The sequence below is a fragment of the Cucurbita pepo genome, chromosome 15 (genome assembly GCF_057944985.1).
Source record: "Cucurbita pepo subsp. pepo isolate OVF chromosome 15, ASM5794498v1, whole genome shotgun sequence".
Lineage (NCBI taxonomy): Eukaryota > Viridiplantae > Streptophyta > Magnoliopsida > Cucurbitales > Cucurbitaceae > Cucurbita > Cucurbita pepo.
The window spans coordinates 7,815,918-7,833,151 of NC_141812.1; the positions used below are offsets into that span (position 1 = coordinate 7,815,918).

At 35.6% G+C, this 17,234-nt stretch overlaps 1 protein-coding gene across 2 annotated transcripts; it reads left to right on the forward strand.

Annotated features, from left to right (window-relative positions):
- The first annotated feature begins 2,147 nt into the window (after positions 1-2,147).
- LOC111811517 (uncharacterized) lies at positions 2,148-16,571 on the forward strand. Of its 2 annotated transcripts, none has more exons than XM_023698408.2 (16): positions 2,148-2,422; positions 2,639-2,722; positions 2,930-3,003; positions 3,106-3,139; positions 3,285-3,343; positions 4,280-4,394; positions 4,564-4,601; positions 9,586-9,683; positions 9,764-9,819; positions 10,344-10,629; positions 10,782-10,897; positions 11,438-11,494; positions 13,604-13,669; positions 13,824-13,898; positions 15,626-15,716; positions 16,139-16,571. In XM_023698408.2, exons 1-15 carry the CDS (start codon positions 2,189-2,191, stop codon positions 15,686-15,688), a joined length of 1,455 nt encoding a protein of 484 aa, XP_023554176.2. In that variant the 5' UTR covers positions 2,148-2,188; the 3' UTR covers positions 15,689-15,716; positions 16,139-16,571. The 2 variants fall into 2 exon arrangements, with proteins under 2 accessions (XP_023554176.2, XP_023554177.2); XM_023698409.2 differs by having other exon boundaries at positions 2,149-2,422; positions 16,210-16,571.
- Positions 16,572-17,234: the final 663 nt, after the last annotated feature.

Sequence of the window (17,234 nt, forward strand, 5' to 3'; positions counted from 1 at the left end):
ATGCCCTGCAACATGTGCCACAAGAAGGATGTCATGATGGGCCTCCTATTTTTCCCTCGATGCTCGACATTAGAAGTTACCAGTAGGATGTCATGATCATATTGCACCATTCATGTAACCACACGGAGAGATTTACAGGCCACTTTAGGGAAAGTTTTCAGGATGGTATGTGATACGAATCAAGATAAGTTTTACGTGCTAAGTCTTTGAAAATTCAATATGAGTTATAGTACCCTAACTTAAGAGTGCAATCAAGAGCCTATAAGTAGGCTACTTATTGAATTTTCGGAGTTGTCGAGGGTGAGAGTGGACTTTGGAGCAAAAGCCATAGATCACTAAAAAAAAAAAAAATGAAACTAGGGTAAAATGAAAAAGTGCAAGTGGTTAGTGTTTTTAGAGAGAGCTCTCTGAACTTGATTTGAAAGTGGGTTATTCAATGATTCGCCCCACTCCAGGGTAAGGTTTGGTTAGTTCTTTCCTTTTATTCTATACTTTTCTTTAAGAATTAGACAGAAGTTGATGTTGTGTGTTGACACGTGATCCATGGTTCTTCACGTGTTATATATTTGACATGTGTGAATAGTTTATGAATCGATATGACTATGATATAATATGTATATGTTATGTTATGATATGTGAATGATATGATAATTCTTACGGTATGATGTGTTCAATGATATGTTTAAAATAAGATACAAGAAGAATGTGATATACGTAATGTAACGATATGACTAAGATATGTTCATGAAACGATATGGTTATGATAGATTGATAAACCGATATGATTAGATTATGTATAGAAAATGATATGATTATGATAGGTTAATAAAACGATATGAGTAGGATACGTTCATGGAACGATATGGTCAGGATATATTTGGGAAATGACATGACTAAGGTATGTTCATGAAATGATACGACTATGAGATGTGTAAGGACGATAAAGATATAACAAGTTTAGGAAATGATGACTAGAATATGCATACGGAAATAATATGACTATGAAGTGTTTATGAAAGGATATGATTATGATATGATATATGAACGACAGAAATATATATGTTGCGATATGATATGAAAATGATATGATGTATGTTATGGTACGATATACGTGATAAATAGTTATGATATGATATGACATATTGTGATACGACATGTTAGGTTAGGATAAATAATTATAATTATGATATAATTGGTAACAAGATAGTTACCTGGTTGTATGCATAGAAATTACTTTTGATTATGTAGTGTGTGACCTTGAGGGCAATTACTTGTCTATATGTGCAGGAATTGTACTACTTATTCATGAGCCGGGAATTGACAATTCATGGTCGAGTATGCATATGTGACATGGTTTGCATAATTTTGATGATTTGAGCTTGATGAACAACAATGGAGATCAAATTTACCGGAAATAAATATGAGTTTAGGACTAAATATTTCTGGTAAATAAGAGTTATCCATCTTAAACAAGGAAAAACTGTTCTTATATTTTGTAGCCAATTAAATACTCGTATAGATGAGTCAAAACAATTTGGATTGTTTTTGAAAAGGTATTTTTTTTTTTTTAAAGTGTTTTGAAACAAATGTTAGTACTCAACACGATCGAACTAATAACTTTAAATTTTTATTTAAAATACTATGATTAGCCGACCACCTTTAGTCGTGAGAGTGGTCGTTGATGGTAGGTAGTGACAGTTATTGTAGGTGGTGACGTGATGATGGTCGTCGGTGGGAGGTAGTAGGATCCATTGTTGCAAGCCAACCGGCATGGTAGAAGATGGTTATCGGGGTAATGATGGTGATTTTGGGCCTCTGATATTGGTGGTGGCCAAGAGTAGATTGCAACAAATGATGGGTGATGATCCAAGTATAAAAGTTGGGTTGGGTTGTGATTTTAGGACTCGATTCGATTCGGGTTGGGTACAAGTTCAGTGTGCAAAAAATCGGACCATCCCGGCCCTACACGATTACGTGAAACAAAAAAGAAGAGAACGAGTCGAGGAAAATGCATTTTTTTTTAAAAAAATTAAATCCTTGAAAAATAATAATCTAAACACATCCTAAGTTGAAAACTTAGTTGAATATAGTTGGATGTGACATGGCAATCACCTAGAGAGTGGGGTATAAATACCCCGAATTTTGTGGTTATATCATTGAAATAGAAAGCAAAACACGGCAAAAGAAAATGAAGAAACCGAAGGACAAGGGGATGGCTGTCTCTGTGCTAACGTCAAACCTCGAGATCAACACCACCATCGACACCGGTACCGGCACCAGCACCAGCACCAGCACCGCCGATGAAACAATCACCGCTGCCGGTAACTCTTCTCAATCTAATGACAATCTCAAAGATTGGTCATCTTTGCCGGTTGCCAGATTGCCCTCGCGTAACACCTCCTCCAAGTACGATTTTGTCAAGGTAAATTTTGTTTTTCCTTTCAATTCTTTGCTTCTCTGCTGAGTGAACTGATGGATATGTAAGAAGTGGCTCAATTTCAGTTTGATTTCACGTTCCTTCTTGATTTCTTGTTCGGATTCCCCTAGGAATTCTACTTCATTGTTCGTGTATATATATTTTTTTAAATTTCTATTTGATTTTTTATTGCATGTGGTCGCTTGTGTTGTTTTATGACAGGTGAAGGTGTGGTTGGGAGATAACGCGGATCACTATTATGTTTTGTCGCGGTTTTTGCTCAGCAGGATGTTGACAGTAACCAAGGTACAAGAGCATCCAAATTATATTTTTTGAAATACTTTCTTACTGTCTTTTGCCCAGTTTTTGCTTAATATGTCTTAGTAGAAATCATTCATCGTTGTTACGAGTATAATTTATTGTCTCTTTTATTTCTAGTCTCTGCTTGGGGAGCAAAAGTAATGTTGGTTGGAATTCTCATTTATATCTTAATTCCTACTCTTCTAATTTCAGATTCCAAATCATGTTGCTATTAAAATTGCATTGGAACTCAAGAAGCTGCTCGTAGATAATAGCCTTTTAGATGTGTGAGACATGTTTCCTGTCTTCTCCTCCTTTGTCATATTAACATCGGATTTTATTTTATTTTAATTTTTTTAATTTTTAATTTCATTTTTATATTATTGTAGCTCACAATCTGATTTGGAAGCTAATATTTTCAAGGTATATGATCTCAGCTGAATGTTTTGCTTTTATATGCTGAATTTTGCATTCACTTATTACAATACAGCTTTAACAAGGTTGCAGAGAAATACAAAGCTGATGAATTACTATTTCTTTTTCATTATGTTGTAATGTTTACCTATAGCTCATGGAGCGGCGTGGTTATGGGGAAGAGTACATAAATCGGTATAAAATGATGACGAGGTTTGTACATTTCCTTGAGTGTGTACTTCATTAGGCTTAATAAGTGTATGCAGAAAGTGTATTTCATTTTTCTTGTCTCTCTATCTTCCCCATTACTTTAACCCATAGTTCTCACTTTCAACTGCTGTTGCATGATAATGCAATATCACATTTCATCGATTTTGAGAACATAAGATCACAAGCACTCTATAAAGAGTATTTTTTTATTTCTTCTACTAATGTTGGTCTGATTTATTCTGTTAGTAAGAATATTGGTTATGAATGTTTTTTCTTCTTTTGATGAATACAAGTTATGGAAAAGCTTGAATACTAAGGGATAAAGTAACTAAAAAGGGTTGGAAATTCATAATTTTTGATGTGATCATGAAAGTACCCAACTCACATCGATCATGAAGGGATGAAAATCAAGCCACAACATTTCCATGTCGGGAATTGAAGATTTCTTTTCCATTTTAGAGAGCCCCTGATTGGAGGCTATAAATAACCCTCCAGTGCATCATTGTGAGGACAACTTGATTTTAATGAATTGGGTCTTGTTAAGACATTTTTCAGTTGCTTTGTGTATTGAACTCCTATTACAAATCTTGGGCATAGTTTTGAATTTGCATGTCATAGAAAGGTTGATTGGTTCGAACTTGTGGAGTGTTTTGGAGTTTTTTTTTTTTTTTTTTTTTTTTTTTTTTTTTTTTTTTTTTTTTTTTTTTTTTTGGAGTAGGGAATTGGGTTCTTGCTTCTACGAACTCGAACTGAAGGTAATTTTCTTTTAACTTTTCCTTTAAGTTGAATGGAAAGTTTATGCTATGGGTCTGCAATCACAGGCTTCTTAGGTCAATGCATTAGGGTTCTCGTATCATCTTTCCAACAAATATGGTACAATCGACCATGGCATTTCATACTTCTTCTATATGTTGCTAAGTCCTATGTAATCTTTGCTAGATTTCACCATCAAAGGGTCCCTTTGGTGATTCTTGTATGTGGAACTGCCTGTGTTGGGAAGTCAACCATTGCCACCCAACTTGCTCAAAGACTTAATCTGCCAAATGTCTTACAGGTCCTGCATATGTGTGTGTGTATATATACATACTATATCTATATCTATCTATCTATCTATCTATCTATATATATATATTCAAATCTTCCCCTGTTTTATCTCTTGAGACCTAGTTATGTGCTAACTCTTTGTATAACTGCCTACTACTAACAAGCTTTTATATCTGCAGACAGAAATGGTGTATGAATTACTACGCACATCAACAGAGTATGTCATTTATTTATTTTTCTCCTTTCTATAAAACAAAATATTATTACCTTGAGGGTTGAAGTAGTCTAGAATAGATGCAATAATCTGTTATCCTTCTGTAAAGTAAGTATATTTGCCAAGCATGATATAGCTGGCCGTAGTTTTGTGCTTGTAGTTAAGGGTGATTCTCACATGTTCCTTAAATTGAAATCAGACTCCTGTTTGTTTTACACTAATTTTACTTTAACGAGACTCCTTTTTGTTTTACAGTAATTTTACTTTAACCAGTTCTGGTCACCTAATATCTTGATAGTTTTGTTTTTTTATTTTTAAAGAAACCAAACTTTTCATTCAAATAGTTAAAAGTTTTAGAATGAAAGTACTAATGAAAGCATTAAAGTTCCCATTAAGACCATTACAATCCCCAATCTTCTGAACTCTCCTGAGCTGAGCTACCCTAGCCCTTTAATTTACAGCATCACAAAGATTCTATACCTTGATACAAAAAGGATTATTGTTGCAAAAGACACCACATCTGAACAAGTTTCTGAATATCAGTAAATTTTCAATCATAAAATTTATCTAGACTGAAATTTATGTATTATCGTCAAATGAAGATGAGCAACATGAAGAACATTATTGCCATTAAAAAGGTCCCTAAAATTCACTATTAGAAAGGCCATTTTCATGCAATCTCCTCAACACATCACTAGTAATCACGAAGAAATTGTTCCATGTGGTTTATCATTGAGGGAAAAAAATGAAAATCTGGTGCTATGAACTCAACCTTTTATCCATCTTCTCTACTTCCCCTAAAACCATTCTTCTTTGAGATTTCCAAGAAGAAATCCCAATCCACTCTTTTTACGTCCCTTCTCAAGTTCTAATTTAAGCAACCAACCGATCTTCTTACTGCTTTTATTGTTTTCCATAGCTTCATTAGCCACCAAAACTGGGTTGATGATCTTTCTTTCTTCAATAAAAGCATTTTGGTTCAAGAAATAATAGAAGGGATAATTTCCTCGAGTCTTTCAGTTAATACTTTAGCCAATATCTTATAATTAATAGTTTCCAAATAAGTTGACCTAAAATCTTCCACACCTCTAGCCTTTTCTTTCTTCTGCATTAAGTAAATGAGGTTCTCCTTGATAGATGCATTTAAGCCATCATTTTCATAGAATTCGTGAAAGATCTTCAACTGCTGACTTTATAAGCTTTCATAATTTCTTGAAAAATCAACCGTGAAACCATTAGGACTCATGATTTAGATTTACCCGAACTCTTTGTTGCAACGACGACCTTTTCTTCTGCAATAGTTTCAGGCTATGTATGATTGACCTAACTAAAGTGAATCCATCTTATTCCTTCTTTACAAACCTCTTCCAATGATCTTTAGTATATTACAGAGTATAGGACTACAAGTTTTCCTTCTCTATTTCTTTGTCTTGTACCAAGCTGTTACAAATAAAATTTCCTGTGAGTTGATTTGAAAGTTTAGGAGAACGAATAGGAAGATTTATTAGTAGTTGCTTAATTTTAGGAGAAAGTTTAGGAACATGAGGAGGAAGTTTAGGAGATAGGTTGTGCAATCTTCACTATAAATACTATAAATACTCATGAGATGTATGTTATTTCTAAAAAAAAAAAAGAAAAAAAAGAAAAGATAAAGCATAAGTGCTTAAGGTTCCTTTATTCTAAAGCTCTCTCCCCTAATAGTTGTTCTTCTGCTTCAGTTATTTGTTTCGACATATTTCGATCGTGTTCTTCTGCTTCAGTTATTTGTTTCGACATATTTCGATCGTGGGCAATTTCCAACATTTGGTATCATGTACACCCACATCCAACGACGGTAATCGTCAACAAGTAAGAGAAAATACTTATTACCAGCAATCGATGGTGGGGTGATCGGGCCACACAAATCTGCATGTACTAGTTGCACTGGTCGCTCAGCATGGAAACTGGTTTGAGCTGGGAACGATAGTCTTGCTTATTTGGAGACTAGGCAACTTTCACATAGTTGGTTCGGGTGTGATTTTGGGTAGCCGCGTAGCCATCTTCTCTCCCATCATTTTGAGCGTTTGAAAGTTCACATGCCCAAGTCTTGCATGCCATAGCTAAGCTGGGTCTGCAAGTTTCGTCAATAGAGAAGGTATCAAGCGTCAACTCACTGCACCATACACTCCACAACAAAACGGTGTGGTCGAACGATAAAATCGCACCATAATGAATACTGCAAGAAGCCTACTCACGAGCATGCGGTTTATCTTCTAAATCGTTTATCGACAAAGGCACTGGACACTTACAGCCCCTACGAAGCATGGTTCGGTAAGACACCTCACTTCGAGTACCTAAGAGTCTTCGGTTGTACAACACATGTTAAGACTGCAAATCCATATATCAAAAAGCTTGATGACAGAAGCCAAAAGATGGTGTACTTTGGCGTAGAGGATGGAACCAAGGCACACATGTTGCATGATCCGCAACATGGGAAAATCCATGTAAGTAGAGATGTCGTATTCGAAGAAGAGAAGAAGTGGAATTGGTGCAGCGTTGGCGATAACAAGGAGACTGTTACAGAGTTCACTACTTTGGAAGAAGAGGGAGATGCAATAGACCTAGAAAGTGCCCCTATAGCAACACCAACAAGTCCACACATGTCATCATCAGCGACACTGAAAGGTGTGATGGACTCTCTAGAACAAGAGAGCTCAAGCAAGATCACAGGAGGATCCGCAACAGAGGATGAACTAAAGAAGTTCCGTTCACTTGCTGAAATTTATGTGGATACACTTGAAGTAGAACTGGATCCCGATGAGTTAGTGTTGCTCGCGGCCGAGGAGTCGACAACCTACTGTGAGGGTTGACTGAGACAATGTGGTAGGAGGCCATGCAAAAGGAGCTTGAGGCCATTGAGAAGAACAAGACATGGGCACTAACTAAATTACCGTCCGGACACAAGCCCCTCGTTTTGAAGTGGGTGTTTAAGCGGGAGAAGAATAATGAAGGAAATGTCATCAAGTATAAAGTAAGACTTGTGGCGAAGGGACACGTGCAACGACAAGAAGTTGATTTTGAGAAGGTTTCGCGCTTGTGGCTAGACTGGACACTGTATGGTTGATTCTTGCCCTCGCAGCTCAACATGGGTGGGAGGTCCATCACTTGGATGCCAAATCAACATTTCTAAATGGTGACCTCCAGGAAGAAGTGTATGTTGTCCAACCTGAAGGGTTCAGCATCAAAGCCGAAGAGCACAAAATGTACAAGTTATCAAAGGCCCTCTACGGTTTACGACAAGCACCAAGGGCGTGGAACATCCGTATGGACAAGAGTTTAAAGAGTCTAAATTCCATGAAGTGCTCACAAGAACAAGCAGTGTATATAAGAAACGATGAGGTTGAAACACTCATCGTTGGCGTGTACGTTGATGACCTGATCGTCACTGGCACAAGTGTGGAAGGCGTCAAAGAGTTCAAGTAGCAGATGATGAAAGAATTTGAGATGACTGATCTTGGGTTACTCACGTACTACCTTGGTATTGAAGTGGACCAAAGGAAAGATTGCATCACGCTAAAGCAATCGACCTATGCTAAGAAGTCGTTGCAGCAATTTAAGATGGCAGAATGCAACCCGACCAAGTATCCCATGGAAGCAAAGTTACAACTCGGGAAAGATGCTGAAGGAAGCTTGGTGAATCCCATTGAGTATAGGCGTGTTATCGGAAGTCTAAGGTACTTGACTCATACTTGTTTGGACCTTTCATACGTCGTTGGAAGAATAATGAGTAGGTACATGGAAAAGCCCACTATGATGCATTATCAAGCGGTTAAGCACATTCTCAGTTATGTGAAGGGAACCACAAGCTATGGGTTGAAGTATCAAAGAGGGCGAGGTCTTGAAGAACTAGTCGGTTTTACCGATAGTGATTTAGCTGGAGACATTGACGATAGAAAAAGCATCCCAGGAATGGTGTTTTATCTCAACGGAAATTTGATCTCTTGGCAATCTCAGAAGCAACGAACTGTGACACTATCTTCCTGTGAGGGGGAGTTCATGGCAGCAACTACGGCGTTGTGCCAAGCATTGTGATTGAGAAATTTGTTGAGCGAAGTGATTAGAAGTGAACTAAAGCCGGTAACTCTCTACATCGATAACAAATTCGCGATTGCACTGATGGAGAATCCAGTGTTTCACGGACACAACAAACACATTGACACTTGCTTCCACTTAATCCGTAAGTGTGTTGAGAAGAGACAAATCGTTGTGGAGTTCTTATGCACTAGAGAGCAACGTGAGAATATTCTAACCAAGACCCTAGCAAGGGTTAAGTTTGCAGAGATGCGAGAATTGCTGGGAGTGAAAAATCTCGAACAAAGTCAAGCTTACTGAGGAGAATGTGAGTTAATAAGCTTAACTTAGCAAAAGAAGTTATTAACCTAGAGCAATTTTAGGTTAATTATTTAGTAGTTATTGATTTGAAAGTTTAGGAGATCCATTAGGAAAATTTGTTAGTAGTTGTTTAATTTTAGGATAAAGTTTAGGAATTCGAAGAGGAAGTTGTTCTGCTTTGGTTTTTTATTTCGATAATGGGAAATTTCCAACATTAACATTCCTACCTCTAAAATCAAAACCGAATGGCAAGGAATTTATTTTCAATGCTGTAGATTTTTCAATTCCTTTCTTGACTATCATTTAATCAAAAGCAGATTCTCAAAGTCATCCAGAAGCTAAAATCTTCCTAAACGCTGTAAAGTGGGAAAAAAGAGTTTATCACGGAGAGGTGTTTATCACGGATCATAATTCATCTTTTATTTATTTAGCTTCATTTCTTTGTCAGTTTATCTCATTATTATCCTGCCTGGGGTGGAGATGTAACAAGAAAGAATCCTTTCTTTTAATTAATTACTTTGATATTAGTGGTCCGCATATGAATTCCATTTTGGCTACATTTCTATGTTTTGTGAATCCTATTGAAATGCTTATTCCTTTCCCTTAAATATTTCAGTGCTCCATTGACATCTACTCCTGTATGGGCACGGGATTTTAGCTCCCCAGAGGAGTTAATTACTGAATTCTGTAGAGAATGCAGAATTGTTCGTAAAGGTTGGTCCTCCCTTCAGTTGTGGAGCTTGTTGCTATCCTGTTAGTTAGTGGCCTCTGTTACCCAATATTTTTTTGTATAGGTTTGGCTGGTGACTTAAAGAAAGCTATGAAAGATGGAAAGCCTATAATAATCGAGGTAAATCTTGCCTTGGAGAAATGCAAACTTAGACTTTTAATACAAATGGTTTAGAAAGTTCTATTTCTGAGAATGTATTAGCTAGCATTCTAACGGGGGAGGGTTGTTGCTTATTTATTTGTCTGTATTTCTCTCATCTCAAATCACAACTTCTCAAGCATCAACAAAATGTAACGTTTTGATTCCTTTAAGGAAAAAAAAAAAAGGTTAATGCCTTTGCAACTTGTGAAGGTTGTTTCTTAACACAAACAAAAGAAAAAAAAAAAGAGAGAAAAATGAGTGAGGTGTATGAATTTTTTTTTGAAGCAGCATGCATGCAGTAGTTTCATTTGTCATAGATATTTAACAGATGAAAGAATAAGTCATATAGTTAATAAATAAACTAATGAACATATTGTTTCTTTAATGAATTGAATTTCACTTAGATAACAAATAGTTCCTTTTTCTACTTCTTTTCTCTAATAACATTATCTTCAGGGAATAGTCTTTTTATATGAACTTGGTTTGCTTTATAAAAAATTTAGGGAATACATTTGGATCCCAGTATATATTTGATGGATGATGAAAGCAAGACACCAGCTAATATGCCAGCAAAAGATATTGAAAACAACCCTTTGTCAGCAACATCAGATAATAACAGTGCAAAACAAATGGAGAGTAGTTGTACAGTTGTTCATCAAAATACAAAAGGGACTGGCACCAGCATTAGGTGTTCTCCTTCAAAAGAATGCATGGACACCAAAGAAGAGAATGAAGGGTTGGATTCTCTGGAATCTGTGGACGTAGCAGGAAATAACTCTGGAATTACAGGTTAATTCGAACTCTGAATTTGTGCTGATGTATTCAATATTTTGTTTAGCCTCCACATAGAATTGATGAATGTTGACCTATTGTTCATATTTATGACCAATTTAGATTTGGTTGCCTGAGAAAACTATTTTGCATTTTATGATGTTATTCAGATGAAAGTCCCAATAAAGAGGAGACAAATAGATCTGGTTCTGTCAGGAAAGATAAATCTGGTGCTGAGCCAATAATCATACCCATAGTCTTAAAAATGGCTGAATTTGATCACAAGGTTTGTTTAGTTTCTTTTTGATTTTTTTTTTATTTGTAAAAAATCTAAAGAGACATGGACTCAAAATAATAATGGCACGGACATGGCATATGCCACTAGACATGTTAATTTCTAAAAACATATAACTTTGTTGTTGCTAGGAACACATCATTTTTCAAAATATGTGTATATATATATTTGGATGGGAACTATTGTATATATTTAATACTTTGAAAGAGATAAAGGACGTAAGTTTAACATTTGAAAACTAAATAACTAAGAAGTAAGAACATAAAAGGTTAAGCAATAGACAGCATTAAACATCTTTTATCCATCAAAGTTTAAGCGGGAAAAAAGTTGTCTTGTTTAAAAAGAAGAAAAGAAGAGGAACAAAAGCTTGTGGTGAGCAACATTCTGCAAAAGCATGAAGTGGTGAGCAACAATGAATTGGATCAAGCACAATTTACACAAAATTTCTCATGTGTTCGGTCTTTATTTTAGCCTTGTTTATAGCCTCTCGTAAGTTTTAATTGTAACTTATACACTTCTTATCTTGTTCAGGCATTACTAGAGGAATGGATATCCCCCCGCACATTCAATGACAAATGTCCTGTACAGGTATATAAACTTCCTAAATATTCAATGGTCATATTAGGAACATACAATTATATGGGACTTTTTCTGATTGAGAACTTTTTGCTTTTGAAGTTTGTGCTTAACTTGGATTTAATGTCATGGTATTTGGTTTAAAACTTCTATCGCCTAGGAGACTGTAGATTTATCCTTATAAAAGAGAATCCCCTATTTGGATATGAATTGAGATAGAAGCATCTTTTAATGTACAATTTATGGCATGTTCAGCTAGCTGAAATCAAGAGAAAATGGTAGGTGTGCATGGTTGGTTCTTTGTTCTGTTTCTTACTCTACTATGTGCCAAATCACAATGCCTTTTGAATAAGCTCTATTCGTTTGTATCACTTTTAGGTAATTCAACTTTCCAACTGTTCTTCTATACCTCTAAGGTTCTTTAAACAGTTCTCCATCCTTCATGTGATGCAATTAAATTTCTCATCTTAGATGATAGGTCAAGCACGTATTTCCTTTGTGGAAAAAGATGCATTTCTTTCTTCTTATTATCTCAGTGTTCGATGAGTCTTTTAATGTCTCCAAATTGTTTGAGAGATGAAGTACGTGCTTTTGTGGAAAAAGATCAATTTTTTACTTCTTATTACCTCAATGTCCGATGAGTCTTTTAACATATCCAATTTTTTTGAGAGATGAAGTACCGAATAGAATATCAACCTAGTGATGACCATGTGGTCAACATAAGTAGATTGGCAAAATAATACCGCTCTGGCTTTTGATAGGGAATTAAGAGATCAGACTTGCTCTTCTTGATTCCAAATCTCAGTGCTTGATTAAATATTCCAACATTGCTCTTGAACCTTATTTTATTGCAATCCTTGTAAAGATTTGTGAAGACAAAATTTCTCATTCTTCCCCTTAATGTCAAACTTAGGTGGCTACAGCATATTAATTTTTTGAAAATATCTATGAATAAAGATATTTTAATGTAGAGTTGATGAAAAAGCCCTTACTAGTAGCATCCATGAAAGAATTTCTTAGATTTTTTTTTTCTTTCTAAAACAGTAGTCTCACTGAGAAAACACTAAAACATGAGAAAACAATAAAAGCGTACACGTGCATACAAAAACAGTGAAATCAACAAAATGGGAGCCAAACTACACGAAGGGGCTCCAGTCGTTTGTGAGATCGTCATGGATCAACTTTTTCGGGTCTTATTTCCTTTTAGGTGGGCTGGCTAAGAAGAGACAGTTTCATGCTCGAGGAGTTTTTTTCCCACTTGTTGTGGTTAGTGTGTTTGTGTGCTTTTGTTTGGGAGCATTTGGAGGAACAAGAAGAATATAACTTTTAGAAGAGTTGAGAGATCGGTGGGTGAGATGTGGTCCGTTGTTAGATTTTATGTCTCACATTGAATTTTTATTTGTTAAGACTTTTGTAATTATCTGTTGGGTCTTATTTTTCTTAACTTGAGTCTCTTCTCAGAGTAGTTGGGCTCTTCTTGGTTTTTCTTCTTTAAATTTCTTTTGTGTAACCTGTATATCTTTTCATTTTTCTTAAGGAATGCTCAGCCTTTTATAAAATAAGAAGGAATTTGCCTCTATTAATCCTATTGACTCGACATGGCCTAAAAATGTTAAAATTTGATTCAGAATGAAAATGACTCATTTTTCCTAGAACAGTAAAAAAGAAAAAAAGAACTGTACCATTAGCAAACTAATGATGATAAATGGCCACCTTATCCTTCCCTACTATGAGTTTGAGATGAAGTTTGTTATACGTTTTTAATAGAAACCGAGCTTTTATTGGGAATAAATGAGAGAATACAAAAGGAGCATACAAAACTAACACCCAAACAGAAGCCTAAAACAACGTCTAAAGGCTTAACAAGATATAAAGGACTCCAATTTGGCAAGAGCTGACACCTTTTTCCAACATCTCTCAAACCCTCTAAAATTTCTCTCATTCCTCCCAGGACCAAATGTTCCATCTTATCTTGAAAGGAAGGTGGAGTAAAACTTCTTTCATCATGAGATAATAATCACTGTTATCTGGGCTGTTTCCTTGTTTCCTTTGTGCTCGTCCTTCTTTTCTATATCACTTACTTTATTATTATTGTGATTTCTGATATGTTCTTTGTTTCAGGATAAGAATAAGCTTATAGCTAATTTAAAGACCATTCAGGGCTATCTTTGCTCCTTCAAATCACAGGTTTGTTCTCAGCTAAACAATTGTTGTTTTTCTGTATACAGATTGAAGCAATTCTTATTAGGAATTAGTGGTCTGATGGTGTGTGGCTTATTGAACAGTAATCAAGTTTAGCCAATGTCATTTGTTAATATGCTCATTAAATTATTGGCCACAGGGCTTGATAGTGGTTAATATATCAGCAACTACATTTCCACAAACACTGGATTGGCTGCATGGATATATTCTGCAGGTAACCTACTTAGTCTTTTTTTAATTTATAGACAAAAATATAAACTCATGCCTATTAAAACAAATAGGTAAAACATGCTACAAAGAGACAATGGCTTTTAGTAATCAGGATTAAGTTACTATTAAGATAATATTTATAGTTAGTTATTTGCTTTGTTTGGCAGTATTTCATTAGCAAAATATTTTGATGTAGTTTACCTCTAACTAATCTATAAAGTTAAACTGGAGATGATCTCATGAGTATTTTAGTTTAGTTCTAATGATTAAATTTTATTTATTTAAATCATTTTGCCTATGAGACAAATAGGAACTGTTGTTTTGACTGGCGTAGATTACAGCTTCCTTCTCTGAACTAAATCTGGCATATGATATTTCTAAGAAGAATACAAAGCCTAGTTTCTTTGGTAATCGTTTTCGTAATCATTTCTTCTTCTAGCACGCCCTTGTGGGCTTTCTTTGTATTCTTCTGATATGCCCTACTGGTTGGCACCCTTTTGTGGGCATTTCTTTTATGCCCTTGTATTCTTTCCTTTGATTTGTTCGAAGGTTCGGTTATTAATTAAAAAAAAAAATCATGTGTGTTCCTCTAGTAGTTTTATTCAGATAAAAAATAGACGAAAAGGAAACATGTATAGGGGTGGGAAACATTAGTATAACCAGCATCGCTCCATTCAAATTCACATAAATTGGATTGAAGCAACTTCCTTCGATGAGCGTTGTGACGCTTTGGTTACCGGCGAACGCTTCATCAGGTGAAATTTATCTTTGTAGGAAGGGGTAAGATAGAACTGTTAGATGGAACTAGAGGACCATTAGAAGCAGAGGTTAGTCAAAGTTATAAATTTTATGATACAGAAAGAAATATAGGCAGCGAGTCTCACTTAACGCTAGGTAATGATGATCAAACTTGTGAATTAAGAAGGAAAGCACAACCCTTGAAACAAGGGGTATAGTTCGGATAAGAAATAATGTCATTGATGAATGAAATTTACCAAAGAAGTGGATAAGAAGAGCCCCAATCCAAAACATCTCCAATTGGACAAAAAGAGAAGATAAGCTATAAGAGTTAAAAAGAGAATCCATTTTACACCAAGTTAAAGCAAGGAAATCAAAGAAGACTGGACAAGTTTTTACCTCTGATTTGAAAATCCTATGATTTCGTTCCATCCAAGTTGAGTATAAATAAGCCCGAATAAGATTCATCCAGGGTATCTCTTTGCTTCCTTGGAAAGGGTGACCCAAAAAGAGGAGTTCCCTCACTACTCAAGATACGATACGTAGTAGATGGCACCATTCCAAATAGCCTTCGTAAATAGAGTGGGTTGTCTTCCATCCCGATCTTCTAAAAAATCCATACCCTACCAAATGATTGTTCTGTTTTTTTATAAGAAACAAATTTCATTGATGTATGAAATTTACAAAAGAAGTCAATGCGAACCAAAGGAGTTACAACATTGAGAGTATACCTATGTCATTATACTCAAAAGTGTAAGTTGACGGAGAGTTTCTCAGGCAACAATGACAAGAGTGCACACATTCCTTGAGCAACATCCGTGGCTGAATCTTAATAACACTACCAGTAACTCTCAATTATACACATGTATTCAATGCAAGTAATGTGTCTTCTTTGGTACAACATTTATTGCAATGATTAGTTCTTTTCTGTTCTATTGGTATTGTTTACTATATTTGGCGATCTTAAGATTTGTTTGCACTTTTTTTGGGCAGTGTATTGAACAAGGCATTTCACCTGTATCAAATGAAAACGCAACACAGTCTGTTGAACACTAATTAAGAACATAAGTTTTGTTCATAACAGGTATGTTATATTCCTCTCTCTCTTAACTGCTAATATTTGAGTTTTCTATTGAATACCGAACAAAAGCCTTCAATGCAACGTCGATTAGATAAAACAATTTGGCAAGCTGATACTTGTTAAGACATACTAAAGATCAAGACTTACACATACTGTTTGTTGAGGATTGTTGAGAGGGAGTCTCACATTGGTATGAGGCCTTTTGGGAAAGCCCAAAAGTAAGTCATGAGAACTTATGCTCAAAGTGGACAATATCATACCATTGTGGAGATCCGTGTAACACTTCTCTTGTTCACATGAAAAGATTTTGTTTCACTAGAAAAACCGGTAGTTATGTTCTATATTTCCATGCATCCAAGTGACAAAAACACTGCATTGTTTGAGAATTACTGGATCGTTTGATTGTAGATTTGAATTTTTCTTAGGGGTTGTAAGATGTGAGCGCATTGTAGCAGTAAATGTAACACGAAGCTGCCATGTCTAACACTTTGTTCAGGTGGAAAATTCGCACACTGCATGAGTGACATGTAGATTCATTCCTAATGAAGGTTCGAGCTTCTGTTCAAGTTTGGCCACAACATTTACTCCCTTTGGAAGTTGAAATTTGCAACAGAGACGTGTTCAACTTAAAATCGAACTTATTAGGTAAGATATGAAGTTTATAATTTCTAGAGAAGAGCTATCCTGGTTTGATCACCCAACATTTGTGTATTGTTCAAAATGTTTTTATGTGAGTGGCCATGTGAATTTGTTATAGACTGTTATCAACTCTGACTGCAAAATGTGCGGCGTGGATTGCTTTGGTTTGGGGACTTGGACTACTAATCATATCACGAATTCTGAATTTTATCACATAAACCTCTGTTAATCTGTACAGAAATTAAATATTTGTATAGAAATTAAATATTAGGTTGTTCAAAAAATATTCTCTAAGAACTTTGTAGAGTTTGATGGTGGAAGGAATGAAGAAGAATTGAGTGGCAACTGGTGCAAAGATAGTGACTATGCAAGGAGGTGCCAACTGAAAAACTGAAGAGCACATTGCGTGGAGGATGTGAGTGTGGAGTCGTTGACTGTTGCAAGGACTATGTTGTGTTGTAGTAGGTGGTGACTAGCGAGGAGGGTACTCTAGTTTCACCGATGTTGACTGATCTTTAATGCATTGACCGAGGATCGGGTTAGGTTGGGTCGGAGTTGACCTGATTCTTTGCACATTGAACCTGTACCCTACCCAAATCGGATCAGGTCCTAAAAAAAATTCAAGTTATTTACCTATTTCAATCCTTATAATTCTAGTTCTAGTTGGGTTGGGTTGGATTCTTGCATTCAATGTACCCAGTACCCCTAGCTTGAGGAAGACATGACAACACTAGTTATTTAGGCATACTTTATCTTACTCACATCCATCTTAAAATAATTTTTGAAAGGTTATCTAATATAGGATTGTTATCTAATATAGGATTGTCCAAATTATCTAATATAGGATTGTTATCTAATATAGGATTGTCCTAATTCAAGTAA

Coding starts and splice junctions, on each gene's coding strand:
- LOC111811517 (XM_023698408.2), top strand. CDS start 2,189: ATGAAGAAACCGAAGGACAAGGGGATGGCTGTCTCTGTGCTAACGTCA. Junction 9,820..10,343: donor GAAAGCCTATAATAATCGAG/GTAAATCTTGCC, acceptor TAAAAAATTTAG/GGAATACATTTGGATCCCAG. Junction 10,630..10,781: donor AAATAACTCTGGAATTACAG/GTTAATTCGAAC, acceptor GATGTTATTCAG/ATGAAAGTCCCAATAAAGAG.